This window comes from Salmo salar, chromosome ssa15 (assembly GCF_905237065.1).
Source record: "Salmo salar chromosome ssa15, Ssal_v3.1, whole genome shotgun sequence".
Taxonomy (NCBI): Eukaryota; Metazoa; Chordata; class Actinopteri; order Salmoniformes; family Salmonidae; genus Salmo; species Salmo salar.
Genome location: NC_059456.1, coordinates 4,537,500 through 4,557,499, shown reverse-complemented (window position 1 = coordinate 4,557,499; position 20,000 = coordinate 4,537,500). Strand labels below are relative to the sequence as shown.

Genomic DNA, 20,000 nt, shown 5'->3' with positions numbered 1-20,000 from the left:
TGTAGACTTTTACTATTGTAGACTTTTACTACTGTAGACTTTTACTACTGTAGACTTTTGCTATTGTAGACTTTTACTACTGTAGACTTTTACTACTGTAGACTTTTACTACTGTAGACCTCTACTACTGTAGACTTTTACTACTGTAGACCTCTACTACTGTAGACTTTTACTATTGTAGACTATTACTACTGTAGACTTTTGCTACTGTAGACTTTTACTATTGTAGACTTTTACTACTGTTGACTTTTACTATTGTAGACTTTCACTATTGTAGACTTTTACTACTGTAGACTTTTACTATTGTAGACTTTTACTACTGTAGACTTTTACTATTGTAGACTTTTACTACTGTAGACTTTTACTACTGTAGACTTTTACTACTGTAGACTTTTACTACTGTAGACTTTTAACTGTAGACTTTTACTACTGTAGACTTTTGCTATTGTAGACTTTTACTACTGTAGACTTTTACTACTGTAGACTTTTACTACTGTAGACCTCTACTACTGTAGACTTTTACTACTGTAGACCTCTACTACTGTAGACTTTTACTATTGTAGACTATTACTACTGTAGACTTTTACTACTGTAGACTTTTACTACTGTAGACTTTTACTACTGTAGACTTTTACTATTGTAGACTTTTACTACTGTAGACTTTTACTACTGTAGACTTTTAACTGTAGACTTTTACTACTGTAGACTTTTGCTATTGTAGACTTTTACTACTGTAGACTTTTACTACTGTAGACTTTTACTACTGTAGACCTTTACTACTGTAGACTTTTACTACTGTAGACCTCTACTACTGTAGACTTTTACTATTGTAGACTATTACTACTGTAGACTTTTACTACTGTAGACTTTTACTATTGTAGACTTTTACTACTGTAGACTTTTACTACTGTAGACTTTTGCTATTGTAGACTTTTACTACTGTAGACTTTTACTACTGTAGACTTTTACTACTGTAGACTTTTACTACTGTAGACCTCTACTACTGTAGACTTTTACTACTTTAGACCTCTACTACTGTAGACTTTTACTATTGTAGACTATTACTACTGTAGACTTTTGCTACTGTAGACTTTTACTATTGTAGACTTTTACTACTGTTGACTTTTACTATTGTAGACTTTCACTATTGTAGACTTTTACTACTGTAGACTTTTACTATTGTAGACTTTTACTACTGTAGACTTTCACTATTGTAGACTTTTACTACTGTAGACTTTTACTACTGTAGACTTTTACTATTGTAGACTTTTACTACTGTAGACTTTTACTATTGTAGACTTTTACTACTGTAGACTTTTACTATTGTAGACTTTTACTACTGTAGACTTTTACTACTGTAGACTTTTACTATTGTAGACTTTTACTACTGTAGACTTTTACTATTGTAGACTTTTACTACTGTAGACTTTTACTATTGTAGACTTTTACTATTGTAGACTTTTACTACTGTAGACTTTTACTATTGTAGACTTTCACTATTGTAGACTTTTACTACTGTAGACTTTTACTATTGTAGACTTTTACTATTGTAGACTTTTACTACTGTTGACTTTTACTATTGTAGACTTTCACTATTGTAGACTTTTACTACTGTAGACTTTTACTACTGTAGACTTTTACTATTGTAGACTTTTACTACTGTTGACTTTTACTATTGTAGACTTTTACTACTGTAGACTTTTACTACTGTAGACTTTTACTACTGTAGACTTTTAACTGTAGACTTTTACTACTGTAGACTTTTGCTATTGTAGACTTTTACTACTGTAGACTTTTACTACTGTAGACTTTTACTACTGTAGACCTCTACTACTGTAGACTTTTACTACTGTAGACTTTTGCTATTGTAGACTTTTACTACTGTAGACTTTTACTATTGTAGACTTTTACTACTGTAGACTTTCACTATTGTAGACTTTTACTACTGTAGACTTTTACTACTGTAGACTTTTACTATTGTAGACTTTTACTACTGTAGACTTTTACTATTGTAGACTTTTACTACTGTAGACTTTTACTATTGTAGACTTTTACTACTGTAGACTTTTACTACTGTAGACTTTTACTATTGTAGACTTTTACTACTGTAGACTTTTACTATTGTAGACTTTTACTACTGTAGACTTTTACTATTGTAGACTTTTACTATTGTAGACTTTTACTACTGTAGACTTTTACTATTGTAGACTTTCACTATTGTAGACTTTTACTACTGTAGACTTTTACTATTGTAGACTTTTACTATTGTAGACTTTTACTACTGTTGACTTTTACTATTGTAGACTTTCACTATTGTAGACTTTTACTACTGTAGACTTTTACTACTGTAGACTTTTACTATTGTAGACTTTTACTACTGTTGACTTTTACTATTGTAGACTTTTACTACTGTAGACTTTTACTACTGTAGACTTTTACTACTGTAGACTTTTACTACTGTAGACTTTTAACTGTAGACTTTTACTACTGTAGACTTTTGCTATTGTAGACTTTTACTACTGTAGACTTTTACTACTGTAGACTTTTACTACTGTAGACCTCTACTACTGTAGACTTTTACTACTGTAGACCTCTACTACTGTAGACTTTTACTATTGTAGACTATTACTACTGTAGACTTTTACTACTGTAGACTTTTACTACTGTAGACTTTTACTACTGTAGACTTTTACTATTGTAGACTTTTACTACTGTAGACTTTTACTACTGTAGACTTTTAACTGTAGACTTTTACTACTGTAGACTTTTGCTATTGTAGACTTTTACTACTGTAGACTTTTACTACTGTAGACTTTTACTACTGTAGACCTTTACTACTGTAGACTTTTACTACTGTAGACCTCTACTACTGTAGACTTTTACTATTGTAGACTATTACTACTGTAGACTTTTACTACTGTAGACTTTTACTATTGTAGACTTTTACTACTGTAGACTTTTACTACTGTAGACTTTTGCTATTGTAGACTTTTACTACTGTAGACTTTTACTACTGTAGACTTTTACTACTGTAGACCTCTACTACTGTAGACTTTTACTACTGTAGACCTCTACTACTGTAGACTTTTACTATTGTAGACTATTACTACTGTAGACTTTTGCTACTGTAGACTTTTACTATTGTAGACTTTTACTACTGTTGACTTTTACTATTGTAGACTTTCACTATTGTAGACTTTTACTACTGTAGACTTTTACTATTGTAGACTTTTACTACTGTAGACTTTCACTATTGTAGACTTTTACTACTGTAGACTTTTACTACTGTAGACTTTTACTATTGTAGACTTTTACTACTGTAGACTTTTACTATTGTAGACTTTTACTACTGTAGACTTTTACTATTGTAGACTTTTACTATTGTAGACTTTTACTACTGTAGACTTTTACTATTGTAGACTTTTACTACTGTAGACTTTTACTATTGTAGACTTTTACTATTGTAGACTTTTACTACTGTAGACTTTTACTATTGTAGACTTTTACTATTGTAGACTTTTACTACTGTTGACTTTTACTATTGTAGACTTTCACTATTGTAGACTTTTACTACTGTAGACTTTTACTACTGTAGACTTTTACTATTGTAGACTTTTACTACTGTAGACTTTTACTATTGTAGACTTTTACTACTGTTGACTTTTACTATTGTAGACTTTTACTACTGTAGACTTTTACTACTGTAGACTTTTACTACTGTAGACTTTTAACTGTAGACTTTTACTACTGTAGACTTTTGCTATTGTAGACTTTTACTACTGTAGACTTTTACTACTGTAGACTTTTACTACTGTAGACCTCTACTACTGTAGACTTTTACTACTGTAGACTTTTGCTATTGTAGACTTTTACTACTGTAGACTTTTACTATTGTAGACTTTTACTACTGTAGACTTTCACTATTGTAGACTTTTACTACTGTAGACTTTTACTACTGTAGACTTTTACTATTGTAGACTTTTACTACTGTAGACTTTTACTATTGTAGACTTTTACTACTGTAGACTTTTACTATTGTAGACTTTTACTACTGTAGACTTTTACTACTGTAGACTTTTACTATTGTAGACTTTTACTACTGTAGACTTTTACTATTGTAGACTTTTACTACTGTAGACTTTTACTATTGTAGACTTTTACTATTGTAGACTTTTACTACTGTAGACTTTTACTATTGTAGACTTTCACTATTGTAGACTTTTACTACTGTAGACTTTTACTATTGTAGACTTTTACTATTGTAGACTTTTACTACTGTTGACTTTTACTATTGTAGACTTTCACTATTGTAGACTTTTACTACTGTAGACTTTTACTACTGTAGACTTTTACTATTGTAGACTTTTACTACTGTTGACTTTTACTATTGTAGACTTTTACTACTGTAGACTTTTACTACTGTAGACTTTTACTACTGTAGACTTTTACTACTGTAGACTTTTAACTGTAGACTTTTACTACTGTAGACTTTTGCTATTGTAGACTTTTACTACTGTAGACTTTTACTACTGTAGACTTTTACTACTGTAGACCTCTACTACTGTAGACTTTTACTACTGTAGACCTCTACTACTGTAGACTTTTACTATTGTAGACTATTACTACTGTAGACTTTTACTACTGTAGACTTTTACTACTGTAGACTTTTACTACTGTAGACTTTTACTATTGTAGACTTTTACTACTGTAGACTTTTACTACTGTAGACTTTTAACTGTAGACTTTTACTACTGTAGACTTTTGCTATTGTAGACTTTTACTACTGTAGACTTTTACTACTGTAGACTTTTACTACTGTAGACCTTTACTACTGTAGACTTTTACTACTGTAGACCTCTACTACTGTAGACTTTTACTATTGTAGACTATTACTACTGTAGACTTTTACTACTGTAGACTTTTACTATTGTAGACTTTTACTACTGTAGACTTTTACTACTGTAGACTTTTGCTATTGTAGACTTTTACTACTGTAGACTTTTACTACTGTAGACTTTTACTACTGTAGACCTCTACTACTGTAGACTTTTACTACTGTAGACCTCTACTACTGTAGACTTTTACTATTGTAGACTATTACTACTGTAGACTTTTGCTACTGTAGACTTTTACTATTGTAGACTTTTACTACTGTTGACTTTTACTATTGTAGACTTTCACTATTGTAGACTTTTACTACTGTAGACTTTTACTATTGTAGACTTTTACTACTGTAGACTTTCACTATTGTAGACTTTTACTACTGTAGACTTTTACTACTGTAGACTTTTACTATTGTAGACTTTTACTACTGTAGACTTTTACTATTGTAGACTTTTACTACTGTAGACTTTTACTATTGTAGACTTTTACTATTGTAGACTTTTACTACTGTAGACTTTTACTATTGTAGACTTTTACTACTGTAGACTTTTACTATTGTAGACTTTTACTATTGTAGACTTTTACTACTGTAGACTTTTACTATTGTAGACTTTTACTACTGTAGACCTCTACTACTGTAGACTTTTACTACTGTAGACCTCTACTACTGTAGACTTTTACTATTGTAGACTATTACTACTGTAGACTTTTACTACTGTAGACTTTTACTATTGTAGACTTTTACTACTGTAGACTTTTACTACTGTAGACTTTTGCTATTGTAGACTTTTACTACTGTAGACTTTTACTACTGTAGACCTCTACTACTGTAGACTTTTACTATTGTAGACTATTACTACTGTAGACTTTTACTACTGTAGACTTTTACTATTGTAGACTTTTACTACTGTAGACTTTTACTACTGTAGACTTTTGCTATTGTAGACTTTTACTACTGTAGACTTTTACTACTGTAGACTTTTACTACTGTAGACTTTTACTACTGTAGACCTCTACTACTGTAGACTTTTACTACTGTAGACCTCTACTACTGTAGACTTTTACTATTGTAGACTATTACTACTGTAGACTTTTGCTACTGTAGACTTTTACTATTGTAGACTTTTACTACTGTTGACTTTTACTATTGTAGACTTTCACTATTGTAGACTTTTACTACTGTAGACTTTTACTATTGTAGACTTTTACTACTGTAGACTTTCACTATTGTAGACTTTTACTACTGTAGACTTTTACTACTGTAGACTTTTACTATTGTAGACTTTTACTACTGTAGACTTTTACTATTGTAGACTTTTACTACTGTAGACTTTTACTATTGTAGACTTTTACTATTGTAGACTTTTACTACTGTAGACTTTTACTATTGTAGACTTTTACTACTGTAGACTTTTACTATTGTAGACTTTTACTATTGTAGACTTTTACTACTGTAGACTTTTACTATTGTAGACTTTCACTATTGTAGACTTTTACTACTGTAGACTTTTACTATTGTAGACTTTTACTATTGTAGACTTTTACTACTGTTGACTTTTACTATTGTAGACTTTCACTATTGTAGACTTTTACTACTGTAGACTTTTACTACTGTAGACTTTTACTATTGTAGACTTTTACTACTGTAGACTTTTACTATTGTAGACTTTTACTATTGTAGACTTTTACTACTGTAGACTTTTACTATTGTAGACTTTTACTACTGTAGACTTTTACTATTGTAGACTTTTACTATTGTAGACTTTTACTACTGTAGACTTTTACTATTGTAGACTTTTACTATTGTAGACTTTTACTACTGTTGACTTTTACTATTGTAGACTTTCACTATTGTAGACTTTTACTACTGTAGACTTTTACTACTGTAGACTTTTACTATTGTAGACTTTTACTACTGTTGACTTTTACTATTGTAGACTTTTACTACTGTAGACTTTTACTACTGTAGACTTTTACTACTGTAGACTTTTAACTGTAGACTTTTACTACTGTAGACTTTTGCTATTGTAGACTTTTACTACTGTAGACTTTTACTACTGTAGACTTTTACTACTGTAGACCTCTACTACTGTAGACTTTTACTACTGTAGACCTCTACTACTGTAGACTTTTACTATTGTAGACTATTACTACTGTAGACTTTTACTACTGTAGACTTTTACTACTGTAGACTTTTACTACTGTAGACTTTTACTATTGTAGACTTTTACTACTGTAGACTTTTACTACTGTAGACTTTTAACTGTAGACTTTTACTACTGTAGACTTTTGCTATTGTAGACTTTTACTACTGTAGACTTTTACTACTGTAGACTTTTACTACTGTAGACCTTTACTACTGTAGACTTTTACTACTGTAGACCTCTACTACTGTAGACTTTTACTATTGTAGACTATTACTACTGTAGACTTTTACTACTGTAGACTTTTACTATTGTAGACTTTTACTACTGTAGACTTTTACTACTGTAGACTTTTGCTATTGTAGACTTTTACTACTGTAGACTTTTACTACTGTAGACTTTTACTACTGTAGACTTTTACTACTGTAGACCTCTACTACTGTAGACTTTTACTACTGTAGACCTCTACTACTGTAGACTTTTACTATTGTAGACTATTACTACTGTAGACTTTTGCTACTGTAGACTTTTACTATTGTAGACTTTTACTACTGTTGACTTTTACTATTGTAGACTTTCACTATTGTAGACTTTTACTACTGTAGACTTTTACTATTGTAGACTTTTACTACTGTAGACTTTCACTATTGTAGACTTTTACTACTGTAGACTTTTACTACTGTAGACTTTTACTATTGTAGACTTTTACTACTGTAGACTTTTACTATTGTAGACTTTTACTACTGTAGACTTTTACTATTGTAGACTTTTACTATTGTAGACTTTTACTACTGTAGACTTTTACTATTGTAGACTTTTACTACTGTAGACTTTTACTATTGTAGACTTTTACTATTGTAGACTTTTACTACTGTAGACTTTTACTATTGTAGACTTTCACTATTGTAGACTTTTACTACTGTAGACTTTTACTATTGTAGACTTTTACTATTGTAGACTTTTACTACTGTTGACTTTTACTATTGTAGACTTTCACTATTGTAGACTTTTACTACTGTAGACTTTTACTACTGTAGACTTTTACTATTGTAGACTTTTACTACTGTTGACTTTTACTATTGTAGACTTTTACTACTGTAGACTTTTACTACTGTAGACTTTTACTATTGTAGACTTTTACTATTGTAGACTTTTACTATTGTAGACTTTTACTACTGTAGACTTTTACTAGGCACTAAGACTACTACAACGCAGTAGATAGTGTATTTTTGTCCGTCGTTCTGTTTTTCCATTACCGTTATCTGTAGGTCACAGGCGGGGGCCAGCTGGGGGAACCCTGGGAGTTCAGGCATCACTCCGATGGTGAAGGTCTGAGCATCACTGAGCGTGTCTGGGGAGCCCTCACTAGACACCTGGAAGAGGAAGACATTTTGAATCATACTGTAATTTCAAACCTTTATCATCAGCTTTAATCATAACCTAATCTCTTGTGGATAGACACAGAAAACATAAACGGCATCGTAGCGTCTGTCAACCGACTGTTGGAAGTAACTAAGTAACGAGGAACTGTGTTTCGATTCGCTGATTTTCAATCACTGATCATTTGGACAAATCACGATTCGAATTTCGGAAGGGGAGGGAACATTTGGTCCATAGACTTGCCTAAAAACCTGCAGATAGTTTCCCGTTTAGGGGGGTAGAAACTTCACAAGTCGTGTTAGTGTCTTTCTCCTGACCCCCCCGTTGTTAGCTATAGTAAAGGGTAGGTCTAAACCTGTTGTTAGCTATAGTAAAGGGTAGGTCTGAACCTGTTGTTAGCTATAGTAAAGGTAGGTCTAAACCTGTTGTTAGCTATAGTAAAGGGTAGGTCTGAACCTGTTGTTAGCTATAGTAAAGGGTAGGTCTAAACCTGTTGTTAGCTATAGTAAAGGGTAGGTCTAAACCTGTTGTTAGCTATAGTAAAGGGTAGGTCTGAACCTGTTGTTAGCTATAGTAAAGGGTAGGTCTAAACCTGTTGTTAGCTATAGTAAAGGGTAGGTCTGAACCTGTTGTTAGCTATAGTAAAGGGTAGGTCTGAACCTGTTGTTAGCTATAGTAAAGGGTAGGTCTAAACCTGTTGTTAGCTATAGTAAAGGGTAGGTCTAAACCTGTTGTTAGCTATAGTAAAGGGTAGGTCTGAACCTGTTGTTAGCTATAGTAAAGGGTAGGTTTAAACCTGTTGTTAGCTATAGTAAAGGGTAGGTCTAAACCTGTTGTTAGCTATAGTAAAGGGTAGGTCTAAACCTGTTGTTAGCTATAGTAAAGGGTAGGTCTAAACCTGTTGTTAGCTATAGTAAAGGGTAGGTCTGAACCTGTTGTTAGCTATAGTAAAGGGTAGGTCTGAACCTGTTGTTAGCTTTAGTAAAGGGTAGGTCTGAACCTGTTGTTAGCTATAGTAAAGGGTAGGTCTGAACCTGTTGTTAGCTATAGTAAAGGGTAGGTCTAAACCTGTTGTTAGCTATAGTAAAGGGTAGGTCTAAACCTGTTGTTAGCTATAGTAAAGGGTAGGTCTAAACCTGTTGTTAGCTATAGTAAAGGGTAGGTCTAAACCTGTTGTTAGCTATAGTAAAGGGTAGGTCTGAACCTGTTGTTAGCTATAGTAAAGGGTAGGTCTGAACCTGTTGTTAGCTATAGTAAAGGGTAGGTCTGAACCTGTTGTTAGCTATAGTAAAGGGTAGGTCTGAACCTGTTGTTAGCTATTGTAAAGGGTAGGTCTAAACCTGTTGTTAGCTATAGTAAAGGGTAGGTCTAAACCTGTTGTTAGCTATTGTAAAGGGTAGGTCTAAACCTGTTGTTAGCTATAGTAAAGGGTAGGTTTAAACCTGTTGTTAGCTATAGTAAAGGGTAGGTCTAAACCTGTTGTTAGCTATAGTAAAGGGTAGGTCTAAACCTGTTGTTAGCTATTGTAAAGGGTAGGTCTAAACCTGTTGTTAGCTATAGTAAAGGGTAGGTCTGAACCTGTTGTTAGCTATAGTAAAGGGTAGGTCTGAACCTGTTGTTAGCTATAGTAAAGGGTAGGTCTAAAACTGTTGTTAGCTATAGTAAAGGGTAGGTCTAAACCTGTTGTTAGCTATAGTAAAGGGTAGGTCTAAACCTGTTGTTAGCTATAGTAAAGGGTAGGTCTAAACCTGTTGTGGACCTGTTGTTCATCTAGAAATAGTAAATATGTAGTGCATTGCTTATGACCATGTAATGAGCTGCTAATGAATATGCGATGTAGCCAGTATAGCATTAACAATGATTATATAGTGAAACTAATGAACATGACAGCAGTTTCACTAAGTTCATCTGCCAAGTTATTTTATCCTGTACCCCCTAATTTTCACACCGCGGATTTGACGTGTAGCCACACATCTCAATAAAAGTGCAAATGAAACGAAAAAGTTTGAATATTAAGGCTGTCAAAAGAAACTACTTGGAAGATGACAGTATTCGCTCATGATGAAAATATCTGACGATCTGAGTTTTGACAGGGTCATAACTTTAATGTTATCATGACGAGACACTTCAGAAATATATTGTTTTGCTTTAACCTTAGCTGATGGTGCCAAAATGTTGAGAGAGAGAGAGAGAGCGAGACAGAGAGAGAGAAAGAAAGAATGAGAGAGAGAGGGACAGAGTGAGAGAGCAGAAAGAGTGGAGAGCGAGAAAGAAACAGAGAGACAAGCGAGAGCAAGAGAGAGACAAGTGGAGAGAGAAAACGATAAAACAAGAAAACGAGAAAAGGTTTAAATGACTATGATCTCTCTCTATGTTCTTGGCTGCTGATTTGCCTTGTTGTGCCAGGCTCTATGAAAGCTGTTTGCTTAACCTGGCTGCTGCACATCCATTTGTTATGGCTTAAACGCTGCTGAGCGCTGAGTCTACTTCACAAGGATAATCCCTAACGTAGCACTAATTTGTGAGTCATTTGGTTCCATTTTCTCCAAAATGCAGTAAGATGAGACAGAGAGAGACAGAGAGATGGAGAGAGAGACAGAGAGATGGAGAGAGAGACAGAGAGATGGAGAGAGAGACAGAGAGATGGAGAGAGAGACAGAGAGATGGAGAGAGAGACAGAGAGATGGAGAGAGAGACAGAGAGACAGAGAGATAGACAGAGAGATAGACAGAGAGAGAGACAGAGAGAGAGACAGAGAGAGAGACAGAGAGAGAGACAGAGAGATACAGAGAGAGAGACAGAGAGATAGATAGAGAGATAGACAGAGAGAGACAGAGAGACAGAGAGAGACAGACAGAGAGATGTATTTCTCTGTGCCATACACAGTGCCCTCAGAAAGTATTCATACCTCACTTTTTACACATTTTGTTGTGTTACTGGTTGAATGAAAAATTGATTCAATGTAGATGTTTTTGTCACTGGCCTACACACAATACCACGTAATGTCATAGTGGAATTATGTTTTCGACATTTTTACAAATTAATAAAAAATGAAATGCTGAAATGTCTTGAGTAAATAAGTATTCAACCCTAACCCTAAAAATTTAAAAAGTAGACATTGAATATCCCCTTGAGCATGGTAAAGTTCTTAATTACACTTTGGATGGTGTATCAATACACACAGTCACTACAAAGATACAGGCGTCCTTCCTGACTCAGTTGCTGGAGAGGAAGGAAACTGTTCAGGGATTTCACCATGAGGCCAGTGGTGACTTTAAAACACAGAGTTTAATGGCTGTTATAGGAGAAAACTGAGGATGGATCAACAACATTGTACAGTAGTTACTCCACAATACTAACTTAAATTACAGTGAATATAAAAAAAATATTCCAAAACCTGCATCCTGTTGCAATAAGGCAGTAAAGTATAACTGAAAAAATAAATGCAAAAAAATGAACTATGTGCTATGTTTGAGGCAAATCCAACACAACACACCACTGAGTACCACTCTTCATATTTTCAAGCAAAGTGGTGGCTGCATCATGTTATGGGTATGCTTGTCATCAGCAAGGACTAGGGAGTTTTTTAGGATTAAAATGAATGGAATAGAGCTAAGCACAGGCAAAATCCTAGAGGAAAACCTGGTTCAGTCTGCTTTCCAACAGACACTGGGAGAAAAATGCACATTTCAGCAGGACAATAATCTAAAACACAAGGCCAAATCTACACTGTAGTTGCTGACCAAGATGACATTGAATGCTCCTGAGTGACCTAGTTTTAGTTTTGACTTAAATCTACTTGACAATTTATGGCAAGACTTGAAAAACTTAGAGTTTTTCTATTTAAATTATTATACAAAAGTATTGCAACCAACAGAATGTTTTATATATATATATATATATATATATATATATATATATATATATAGAATGTATGTTACATATGTGTAACATATAGAATGAATGTTACATATATATAGAATGTATGTTACATATGTGTAACATATAGAATGAATGTTACATATATATCCCCCATATATATATATATATGGGGGATACAGCCATCCCAGCTCTGCAGATTTTGCTGCCAAGAAATTAGAATCATTAGATCACTTGTTTTGGTACTGCCCATATGTAGCTTCTTTTTGGTCTCAGGTTCAGGAATGGCTGGAAAATCATAACATTTACCGAAAGCTAACAGTGCAAATAGCACTGCTGGGTGACTTGAAAAGCCATAGTCATTCAATCACTAATATATTAATACTCTTAGTAAAAAATGTTATCTTTAATTTACTATCTGTAGAAACTATGAGAATAGAAATGTTCAGAGCTTTGTGAAACATCACAGCACGGATATAAAATATATGGCAAGAAGAAATCTAAGCTGAATGGTTTTCAGAGATAGATGGGAGGGGTTGAGGGGAGCTGAAGGGTGGGACTGGATGGTGTTAGGAGATAGATGGGAGGGGTTGAGGGGAGCTGAAGGATGGGACTGGATGGTGTTCAGAGATAGATGGGAGGGGTTGAGGGGAGCTGAAGGATGGGACTGGATGGTGTTCAGAGATAGATGGGAGGGGTTGAGGGTAGCTGAAGCATGGGACTGGATGGTGTTAGGAGATAGATGGGAGGGGTTGAGGGGAGCTGAAGGGTGGGACTGGATGGTGTTCAGAGATAGATGGGAGGGGTTGAGGGTAGCTGAAGGGTAGGACTGGATGGTGTTCAGAGATAGATGGGAGGGGTTGAGGGTAGCTGAAGGATGGGACTGGATGGTGTTCAGAGATAGATGAGAGGGTTGAGGGTAGCTGAAGGGTGGGACAAAAAAACATAAAAATAAGAAAAAGATAACTAATTACCAATGTACTGTGTCCGTAAAAATGTATACAGCTGGAAATAGATGCCCAAGTATTGTTGTTCATTACTTTAATCCATTTAGAAGACGGGTGGAAGAATGAAAATATATTTAACATATGTATTCAAACATATATGTATATGGGGGATTGGAAATGATGCAGACAATTACATTGATAGAATCCACAACCTATCTGCAATATTAAAACTGATCTACCCCCTAAAAAGTGTCAACACTTGTGGATGGCTATGAAGGATGGTGGAGGAGAGGAGGGAGAGATCCAATGAGGGAAAAGGAATGGAGACGGACAGCACGGAAGTAAGAAGTTGGAAGTAGAAAGGGATATGCAGAGGAGAAGATAATAAGAGAAGAAGAGCGAAGGAGAGAGGGATATGCAGAGGAGAAGAGAAGAGGAGAAGAGAGAAGGAGAGAGGGATATGCAGAGGAGAAGAGGAGAAGAGAGAAGGAGAGAGGGATATGCAGAGAAGATAATAAGAGAAGAAGAGCAAAGGAGAGAGGGATATGCAGAGGAGAAGAGAAGAGGAGAAGAGAGAAGGAGAGGGATATGCAGAGGAGAAGAGAGAAGGAGAGAGGGATATGCAGAGGAGAAGAGAAGAGGAGAAGAGAGAAGGAGATAGGGATATGCAGAGGAGAAGAGGCGAGAGAAGAGAGAAGGAGAGAGGGATATGCAAAGGAGAAGAGAAGAGGAGAAGAGAGAAGGAGAGAGGGATATGCAAAGGAGAAGAGAAGAGGAGAAGAGAGAAGGAGAGAGGGATATGCAAAGGAGAAGAGAAGAGAGGAAGAGAGAAGGAGAGAGGGATATGCAGAGGAGAAGAAGAGAGAAGAGAGAAGGAGAGAGGGATACGGAGTGGAGAAGAGGAGAGAGATAGAAATAAGAAAGTAACAGAGTTCAAAAAAAGCCATAGAAGACAGGAAGAAAGAAAAGAGCATGCAGGAGGAAAGCAAAACGGACCGTGGAAAGATTGTTTGTGAGCTTATACCCAGTGAGCCTGAGGCGGGCAGGCAGACAGGCCAGCTTGGCAGACAGGTAGATGGGTAGGTGGACAATGGGCACACAACCACCACTCACCTGGAACAGGAAGGTGTCTCCTTCCGTCAAGCCGGCGGTGCCAAAGTGTTTGTACCACACAGTGCCCTCATTCACATCCTGCTGAGTGAAGGAGGAGGTGGGGGTAGAGCTCCTGTCGTCGGGCGAGGGCTGCCAACCTTCCAACGGACCGTCGGCTGGCATTGGCACCAACAGCACTTCACCTGGTGGGAGGAGAGGGAGAAATAGAGAAGAGAGAGGGGATAGATGGGGGAGAGAATCAGGAAGGGAGAAATAGAAGGTAAGAGAAAGGGGAGAGAGAATCAGGAAGGGAGAGAGAGAGAGACAACATTAAACTAATCAAAACAGGAACATTTTACATTTGGCTAAAAATTCAAAAGGAAATTATCTTAACAGAGAAAAATGTCCTCCTGTGTGCTACCTATATCTCCCCACTAGAATCCCCATACTTTAATGAAGACAGCTTCTCCATCCTACCTATATCCCCCCACTAGAATCCCCATACTTTAATGAAGACAACTTCTCCATCCTGGAGGGGGGAATCAATTATTTCCAGGCCCAGGGACATGTACTTGTCTGTGGCGACATAAATGCCAGAACCGGACAAGAACATGACACCCTCAGCACACAGGGGGACAAACACCTGCCTGGTGACAGCATTCCCTCCCCCATATACCCCCCTAGACACAACTATGACAACATAACCAACAAAAACAGGTCACAACTCCTGCAGCTTTGTTGCACACTGGGTATGTACATAGTCAATGGTAGGCTTCAAGAGGACTCCTATGGTAGGTACACCTATAACTCATCTCTTGGCAGTAGTACTGTAGACTACTTTATCCCTGACCTCAACCCAGAGTGTCTCAGAGCTTCCACAGTCAGTGTCAGTCCACTGACACCCCTATCAGACCGCAGCAAAATCACAGTCTACTTGAACAGAGCAATACTCAATAATGAGGTAAAAAAAGGCCAAAGGAACTGAGTAATATTAAGAAATGCTATAGATGGAAGGAATGTAGTGTGGAAACGTATCAAAAAAACAATTAAGCAACAACAAATTCAATCCCTTTTAGACAACTTCCTGGACAAAATGTTCCACTGTAATAGTGAAGGTGTAAACTTGGCAGTAGAAAACCTAAACAGTATATTTGACCTCTCAGCTTCCCTTTCAAATCTAAAAAATCTCAAATAGAAAACCAAAGAAAATGAACAACAATGACAAATGGTTTGAAGAAGAATGCAAAACTCTAAGAAATAAATTGAGAAACCTGTCCAACCAAAAACATAGAGACCCGGAAAACTTGAGTCTACGCCTTCACTATGGTGAATCACTAAAACGATACAGAAATACACTACGGAAAAAGAAGGAACAGCATGTTAGACATCAGCTCAATATAAGTGAAAAATCCATAGACTCTAACCACTTCTGGGAAAATTGGAAAACACTAAACAAACAACAACACAAAGAATTATCTATCCAAAATGGAGATGTATGGATAAACCACTTCTCCAATCTTTTTGGCTCTATAACAAAGAACAAACAGCAAAAACATATACATGATCAATTACAAATCTTAGAATCAACTATTAAAGACTACCAGAACCCACTGGATTCTCCAATTACCTTGAATGAACTACAGGACAAAATACAAACCTTCCAACCCAAAAAGGCCTGTGGTGTTGATGGTATCCTCAATGAAATGATCAAATATACAGACAACAAATTCCAGTTGGCTATACTAAAACTCTAACATCATCCTCAGCTCTGGCATCTTCCCCAATATTTGGAACCAAGGACTGACACCCTAATTGACAAACAAACAAATCAAAACAAAGGCAAAGTTCTTAAGCTTTGTTGATTTCAAAAAAGCCTTTGACTCAATTTGGCATGAGGGTCTGTTATACAAATGAATGGAAAGTGGTGTTGGGGGAAAAACATATGACATTATAAAATACATGTACACAAACAACAAGTGTCCGGTTAACCTGTTGGGGATAGGGGGCAGTATTTGCACGTCCAGATAAAAAACATACCCGATTTAATCTGGTTACTACTCCTGCCCAGGAACTAGAATATGCATATAATTGTTTGATTTGGATAGAAAACACCTTAAAGTTTCTAAAACTGTTTGAATGGTGTCTGTGAGTATAACAGAACTCATTTGGCAGGCCAAAACCTGAGTAGATTCCAAACAGGAAGCGCTCTCTCTGACTATTTCTTGGCCTTCTTGATCATCTCTATCCAAAACAGGGGATCTCTGGCATAACGTGACATTTTCTAACGCTCCCATAGGCTCTCAGAAGGCGGCAGAACAGTGAATGGTGACTTTGCAGGCCATGGCTGAAAAACAGTAGCGCATTTGGATAGTGGTCGATCTGAGAACAATGAGACTGGGGCGCGTGCACGAGCCGACACCATGTTTTTATTTTTTCGTCTTTGAACGAAAACAGGGTTTCCTGGTCGGAATATTATCTATTTTTTATGAGAAAAATCGCATAAAAATTGATTTTAAACAGCGTTTGACATGCTTCGAAGTACGGTAATGGAATATTTTGAATTTTTTTTGTCACGAAACGCGCCGGGCGCGTCACCCTTCTTTACCCTTCGGATAGTGTCTTGAACGCACGAACAAAACGCCGCTATTTGGATATAACTATGGATTATTTGGAAACAAACCAACATTTGTTATTGAAGTAGAAGTCCTGGGAGTGCATTCTGACGAAGAACAGCAAAGGTAATCCAATTTTTCTAATAGTAAATCTGAGTTTGGTGAGTACCACACTTGGTGGGTGTCAAAATAGCTAGCCCGTGATGGCCGGGCTATCTACTCAGAATATTGCAAAATGTGCTTTCACCGAAAAGCTATTTTAAAATCGGACACCGCGATTGCATAAAGGAGTTCTGTATCTATAATTCTTAAAATAATTGTTATGTTTTTTTGTGAACGTTTATCGTGAGTAATTTAGTAAATTCACCGGAAGTGTTCGGTGGGAATGCTAGTCACATGCTAGTCACATGCTAATGTAAAAAGCTGTTTTTTGATATAAATATGAACTTGATTGAACAAAACATGCATGTATTGTATAACATAATGTCCTAGGAGTGTCATCTGATGAAGATCATCAAAGGTTAGTGCTGCATTTAGCTGTGGTTTGGGTTTATGTGACATTATATGCTAGCTTGAAAAATGGGTGTCTGATTATTTCTGGCTGGGTACTCTGCTGACATAATCTAATGTTTTGCTTTCGTTGTAAAGCCTTTTTGAAATCGGACAGTGTGGTTAGATTAACGAGAGTCTTGTCTTTAAAATGGTGTAAAATAGTCATATGTTTGAGAAATTGAAGTAATAGCATTTCTAAGGTATTTGAATATCGCGCCACGGGATTCCACTGGCTGTTGAGTACACACATTTCTTCCCACAGGGCCGTGGTGTGAGACAGGGATGCAACTTAAGCCCCACCCTATTCAACATATATATCAACGAATTGGCGAGGGCACTAGAAAAGTCTGCAGCACCCGGCCTCACCCTACTAGAATCTGAAGTCAAATGTCTACTGTTTGCTGATCTGGTGCTTCTGTCACAACCAAGGAGGGCCTACAGCAGCACCTAGATCTTCTGCACAGATTCTGCCAGACCTGGGCCCTGACAGTAAATCTCAGTAAGACCAAAATAATAGTGTTCCAAAAAAGGTCCATTCGCCAGGACCACAAATTCAAATTCCATCTAGACACCGTTGCCCTAGGGCACACAAAAAAACTATACATACCTCGACCTAAACATCAGCGCCACAGGTAACTTCCACAAAGCTGTGAACGATCTGAGAGACAAGGCAAGAAGGGCCTTCTATGCCATCAAAAGGAACATAAAATTCGATATACCAATTAGGATCTGGCTAAAAATACTTGAATCAGTTATAGAACCCATTGCCCTTTATGGCTTTGAGGTCTGGGGTCTGCTCACCAACCAAGAAGTCACAAAATGGGACAAACACCAAATTGAGACTCTGCATGCAGAATTCTGCAAAAATATCCTCTGTGTACAACATAAAACACCAAATAATGCATACAGAGCAGAATTATGCCGATACCCGCTAATTATCAAAATACAGAAAAGAGCCATTCAATTCTACAACCACCTAAAAGGAAGCGATTCCCAAACCTTCCATAACAAAGCCATCACCTACAGAGAGATGAACCTGGAGAAGAGTCCCCTAAGCAAGCTGGTCCTGGGGCTCTGTTCACAAACACAAACAGACCCCACAGAGCCCCAGAACAGCAACACAATTAGACCCAACCAAATCATGAGAAAACAAAAGGATAATTACTTCACACATTGGAAATAATGAATAAAAAAAACTGAGCGAACTAGAATGCTATTTAGCCCTAAACAGAGAGTAAACAGTGACAGAATACCTGACCACTGTGACTGACCCAACCTTAAGGAAAGCTTTGACTATGTACACACTCAGTGAGCATAGCCTTGCTATTGAAAAAGCCCGCCGCAGGCAGACCTGGCTCTCAAGCGAAGACAGGCTATGTGCACACTGCCCACAAAATGAGGTGGAAACTGAGCTGTACTTCCTAACCTTCTGCCCAATGTATGACAACATTAGAGACACATATTTCCCTCAGATTACACAGAACCACAAAGAATTCGAAAACAAACCCAATTTTGATAAACTTCCATATCTACTGGGTGAAATACCACAGTGTCATCACAGCAGCAAGATTTGTGACCTGTTGCCACAAGAAAAGGTCAACCAGTGAAGAACAAACACCATTGTAAATACAACCCATATTTATGTTTATTTATTTTCCATTTTGTACTTCAACTATTTGTACATCGTTACAACACTGTATATATACATAATATGACATTTGTAATGTCTTTATTCTTTTGGAACTTCTGTGAGTGTAATGTTTACTGTTCATTTTATTGTTTATCTCACTTTTCTATATTCTTTACTTCAATTGCTTTGGCAATATTAACATATGTTTCCCATGCCAATAAAGCCCCTTGAATTGAATTGAATTGAATTGAGAGAAGGTAAGGGAGAGGGGAGAGAGAATCAGGAAGGGAGAGAGAGAGAGAGAAGGTAAGGGAGAGGGGAGAGAGAATCAGGAAGGGAGAAAGAGAGAGAAGGTAAGGGAGAGGGGAGAGAGAATCAGGAAGGGAGAGAGAGAGAGAAGGTAAGGGAGATGGGAGAGAGAATCAGGAAGGGAGAGAGAGAGAAGGTAAGGGAGAGGGGAGAGAGAATCAGGAAGGGAGAGAGAGAGAGAAGGTAAGGGAGAGGGGAGAGAGAATCAGGAAGGGAGAGAGAGAGAAGGTAAGGGAGAGGGGAGAGAGAATCAGGAAGGGAGAGAGAGAGAGAGAAGGTAAGGGAGAGGGGAGAGAGAATCAGGAAGGGAGAGAGAGAGAGAAGGTAAGGGAGAGGGGAGAGAGAATCAGGAAGGGAGAGAGAGAGAGAAGGTAAGGGAGAGGGGAGAGAGAATCAGGAAGGGAGAGAGAGAGAGAAGGTAAGGGAGAGGGGAGAGAGAATCAGGAAGGGAGAGAGAGAGAGAAGGTAAGGGAGAGGGGAGAGAGAATCAGGAAGGGAGAGAGAGAGAGAAGGTAAGGGAGAGGGGAGAGAGAATCAGGAAGGGAGAGAGAGAGAGAAGGTAAGGGAGAGG

The 20,000-nt window shown here is 36.8% G+C and overlaps 1 protein-coding gene across 4 annotated transcripts in view; it reads right to left on the bottom strand.

Moving 5' to 3' along the window:
* LOC106570894 (extracellular matrix organizing protein FRAS1) overlaps positions 1–20,000 on the bottom strand; it is a 364,444-nt gene that overhangs the window by 94,607 nt on the left and 249,837 nt on the right. For all 4 annotated transcript variants that reach the window (XM_045695383.1, XM_045695380.1, XM_045695381.1 and 1 more), the window contains exons 32-33: positions 14,348–14,529; positions 8,285–8,401 (exon numbers count right to left, since the gene is read on the bottom strand). In XM_045695383.1, coding sequence (XP_045551339.1) covers positions 8,285–8,401; positions 14,348–14,529 — 299 coding nt within the window. The remainder of the gene's footprint in view (positions 1–8,284; positions 8,402–14,347; positions 14,530–20,000) is intronic.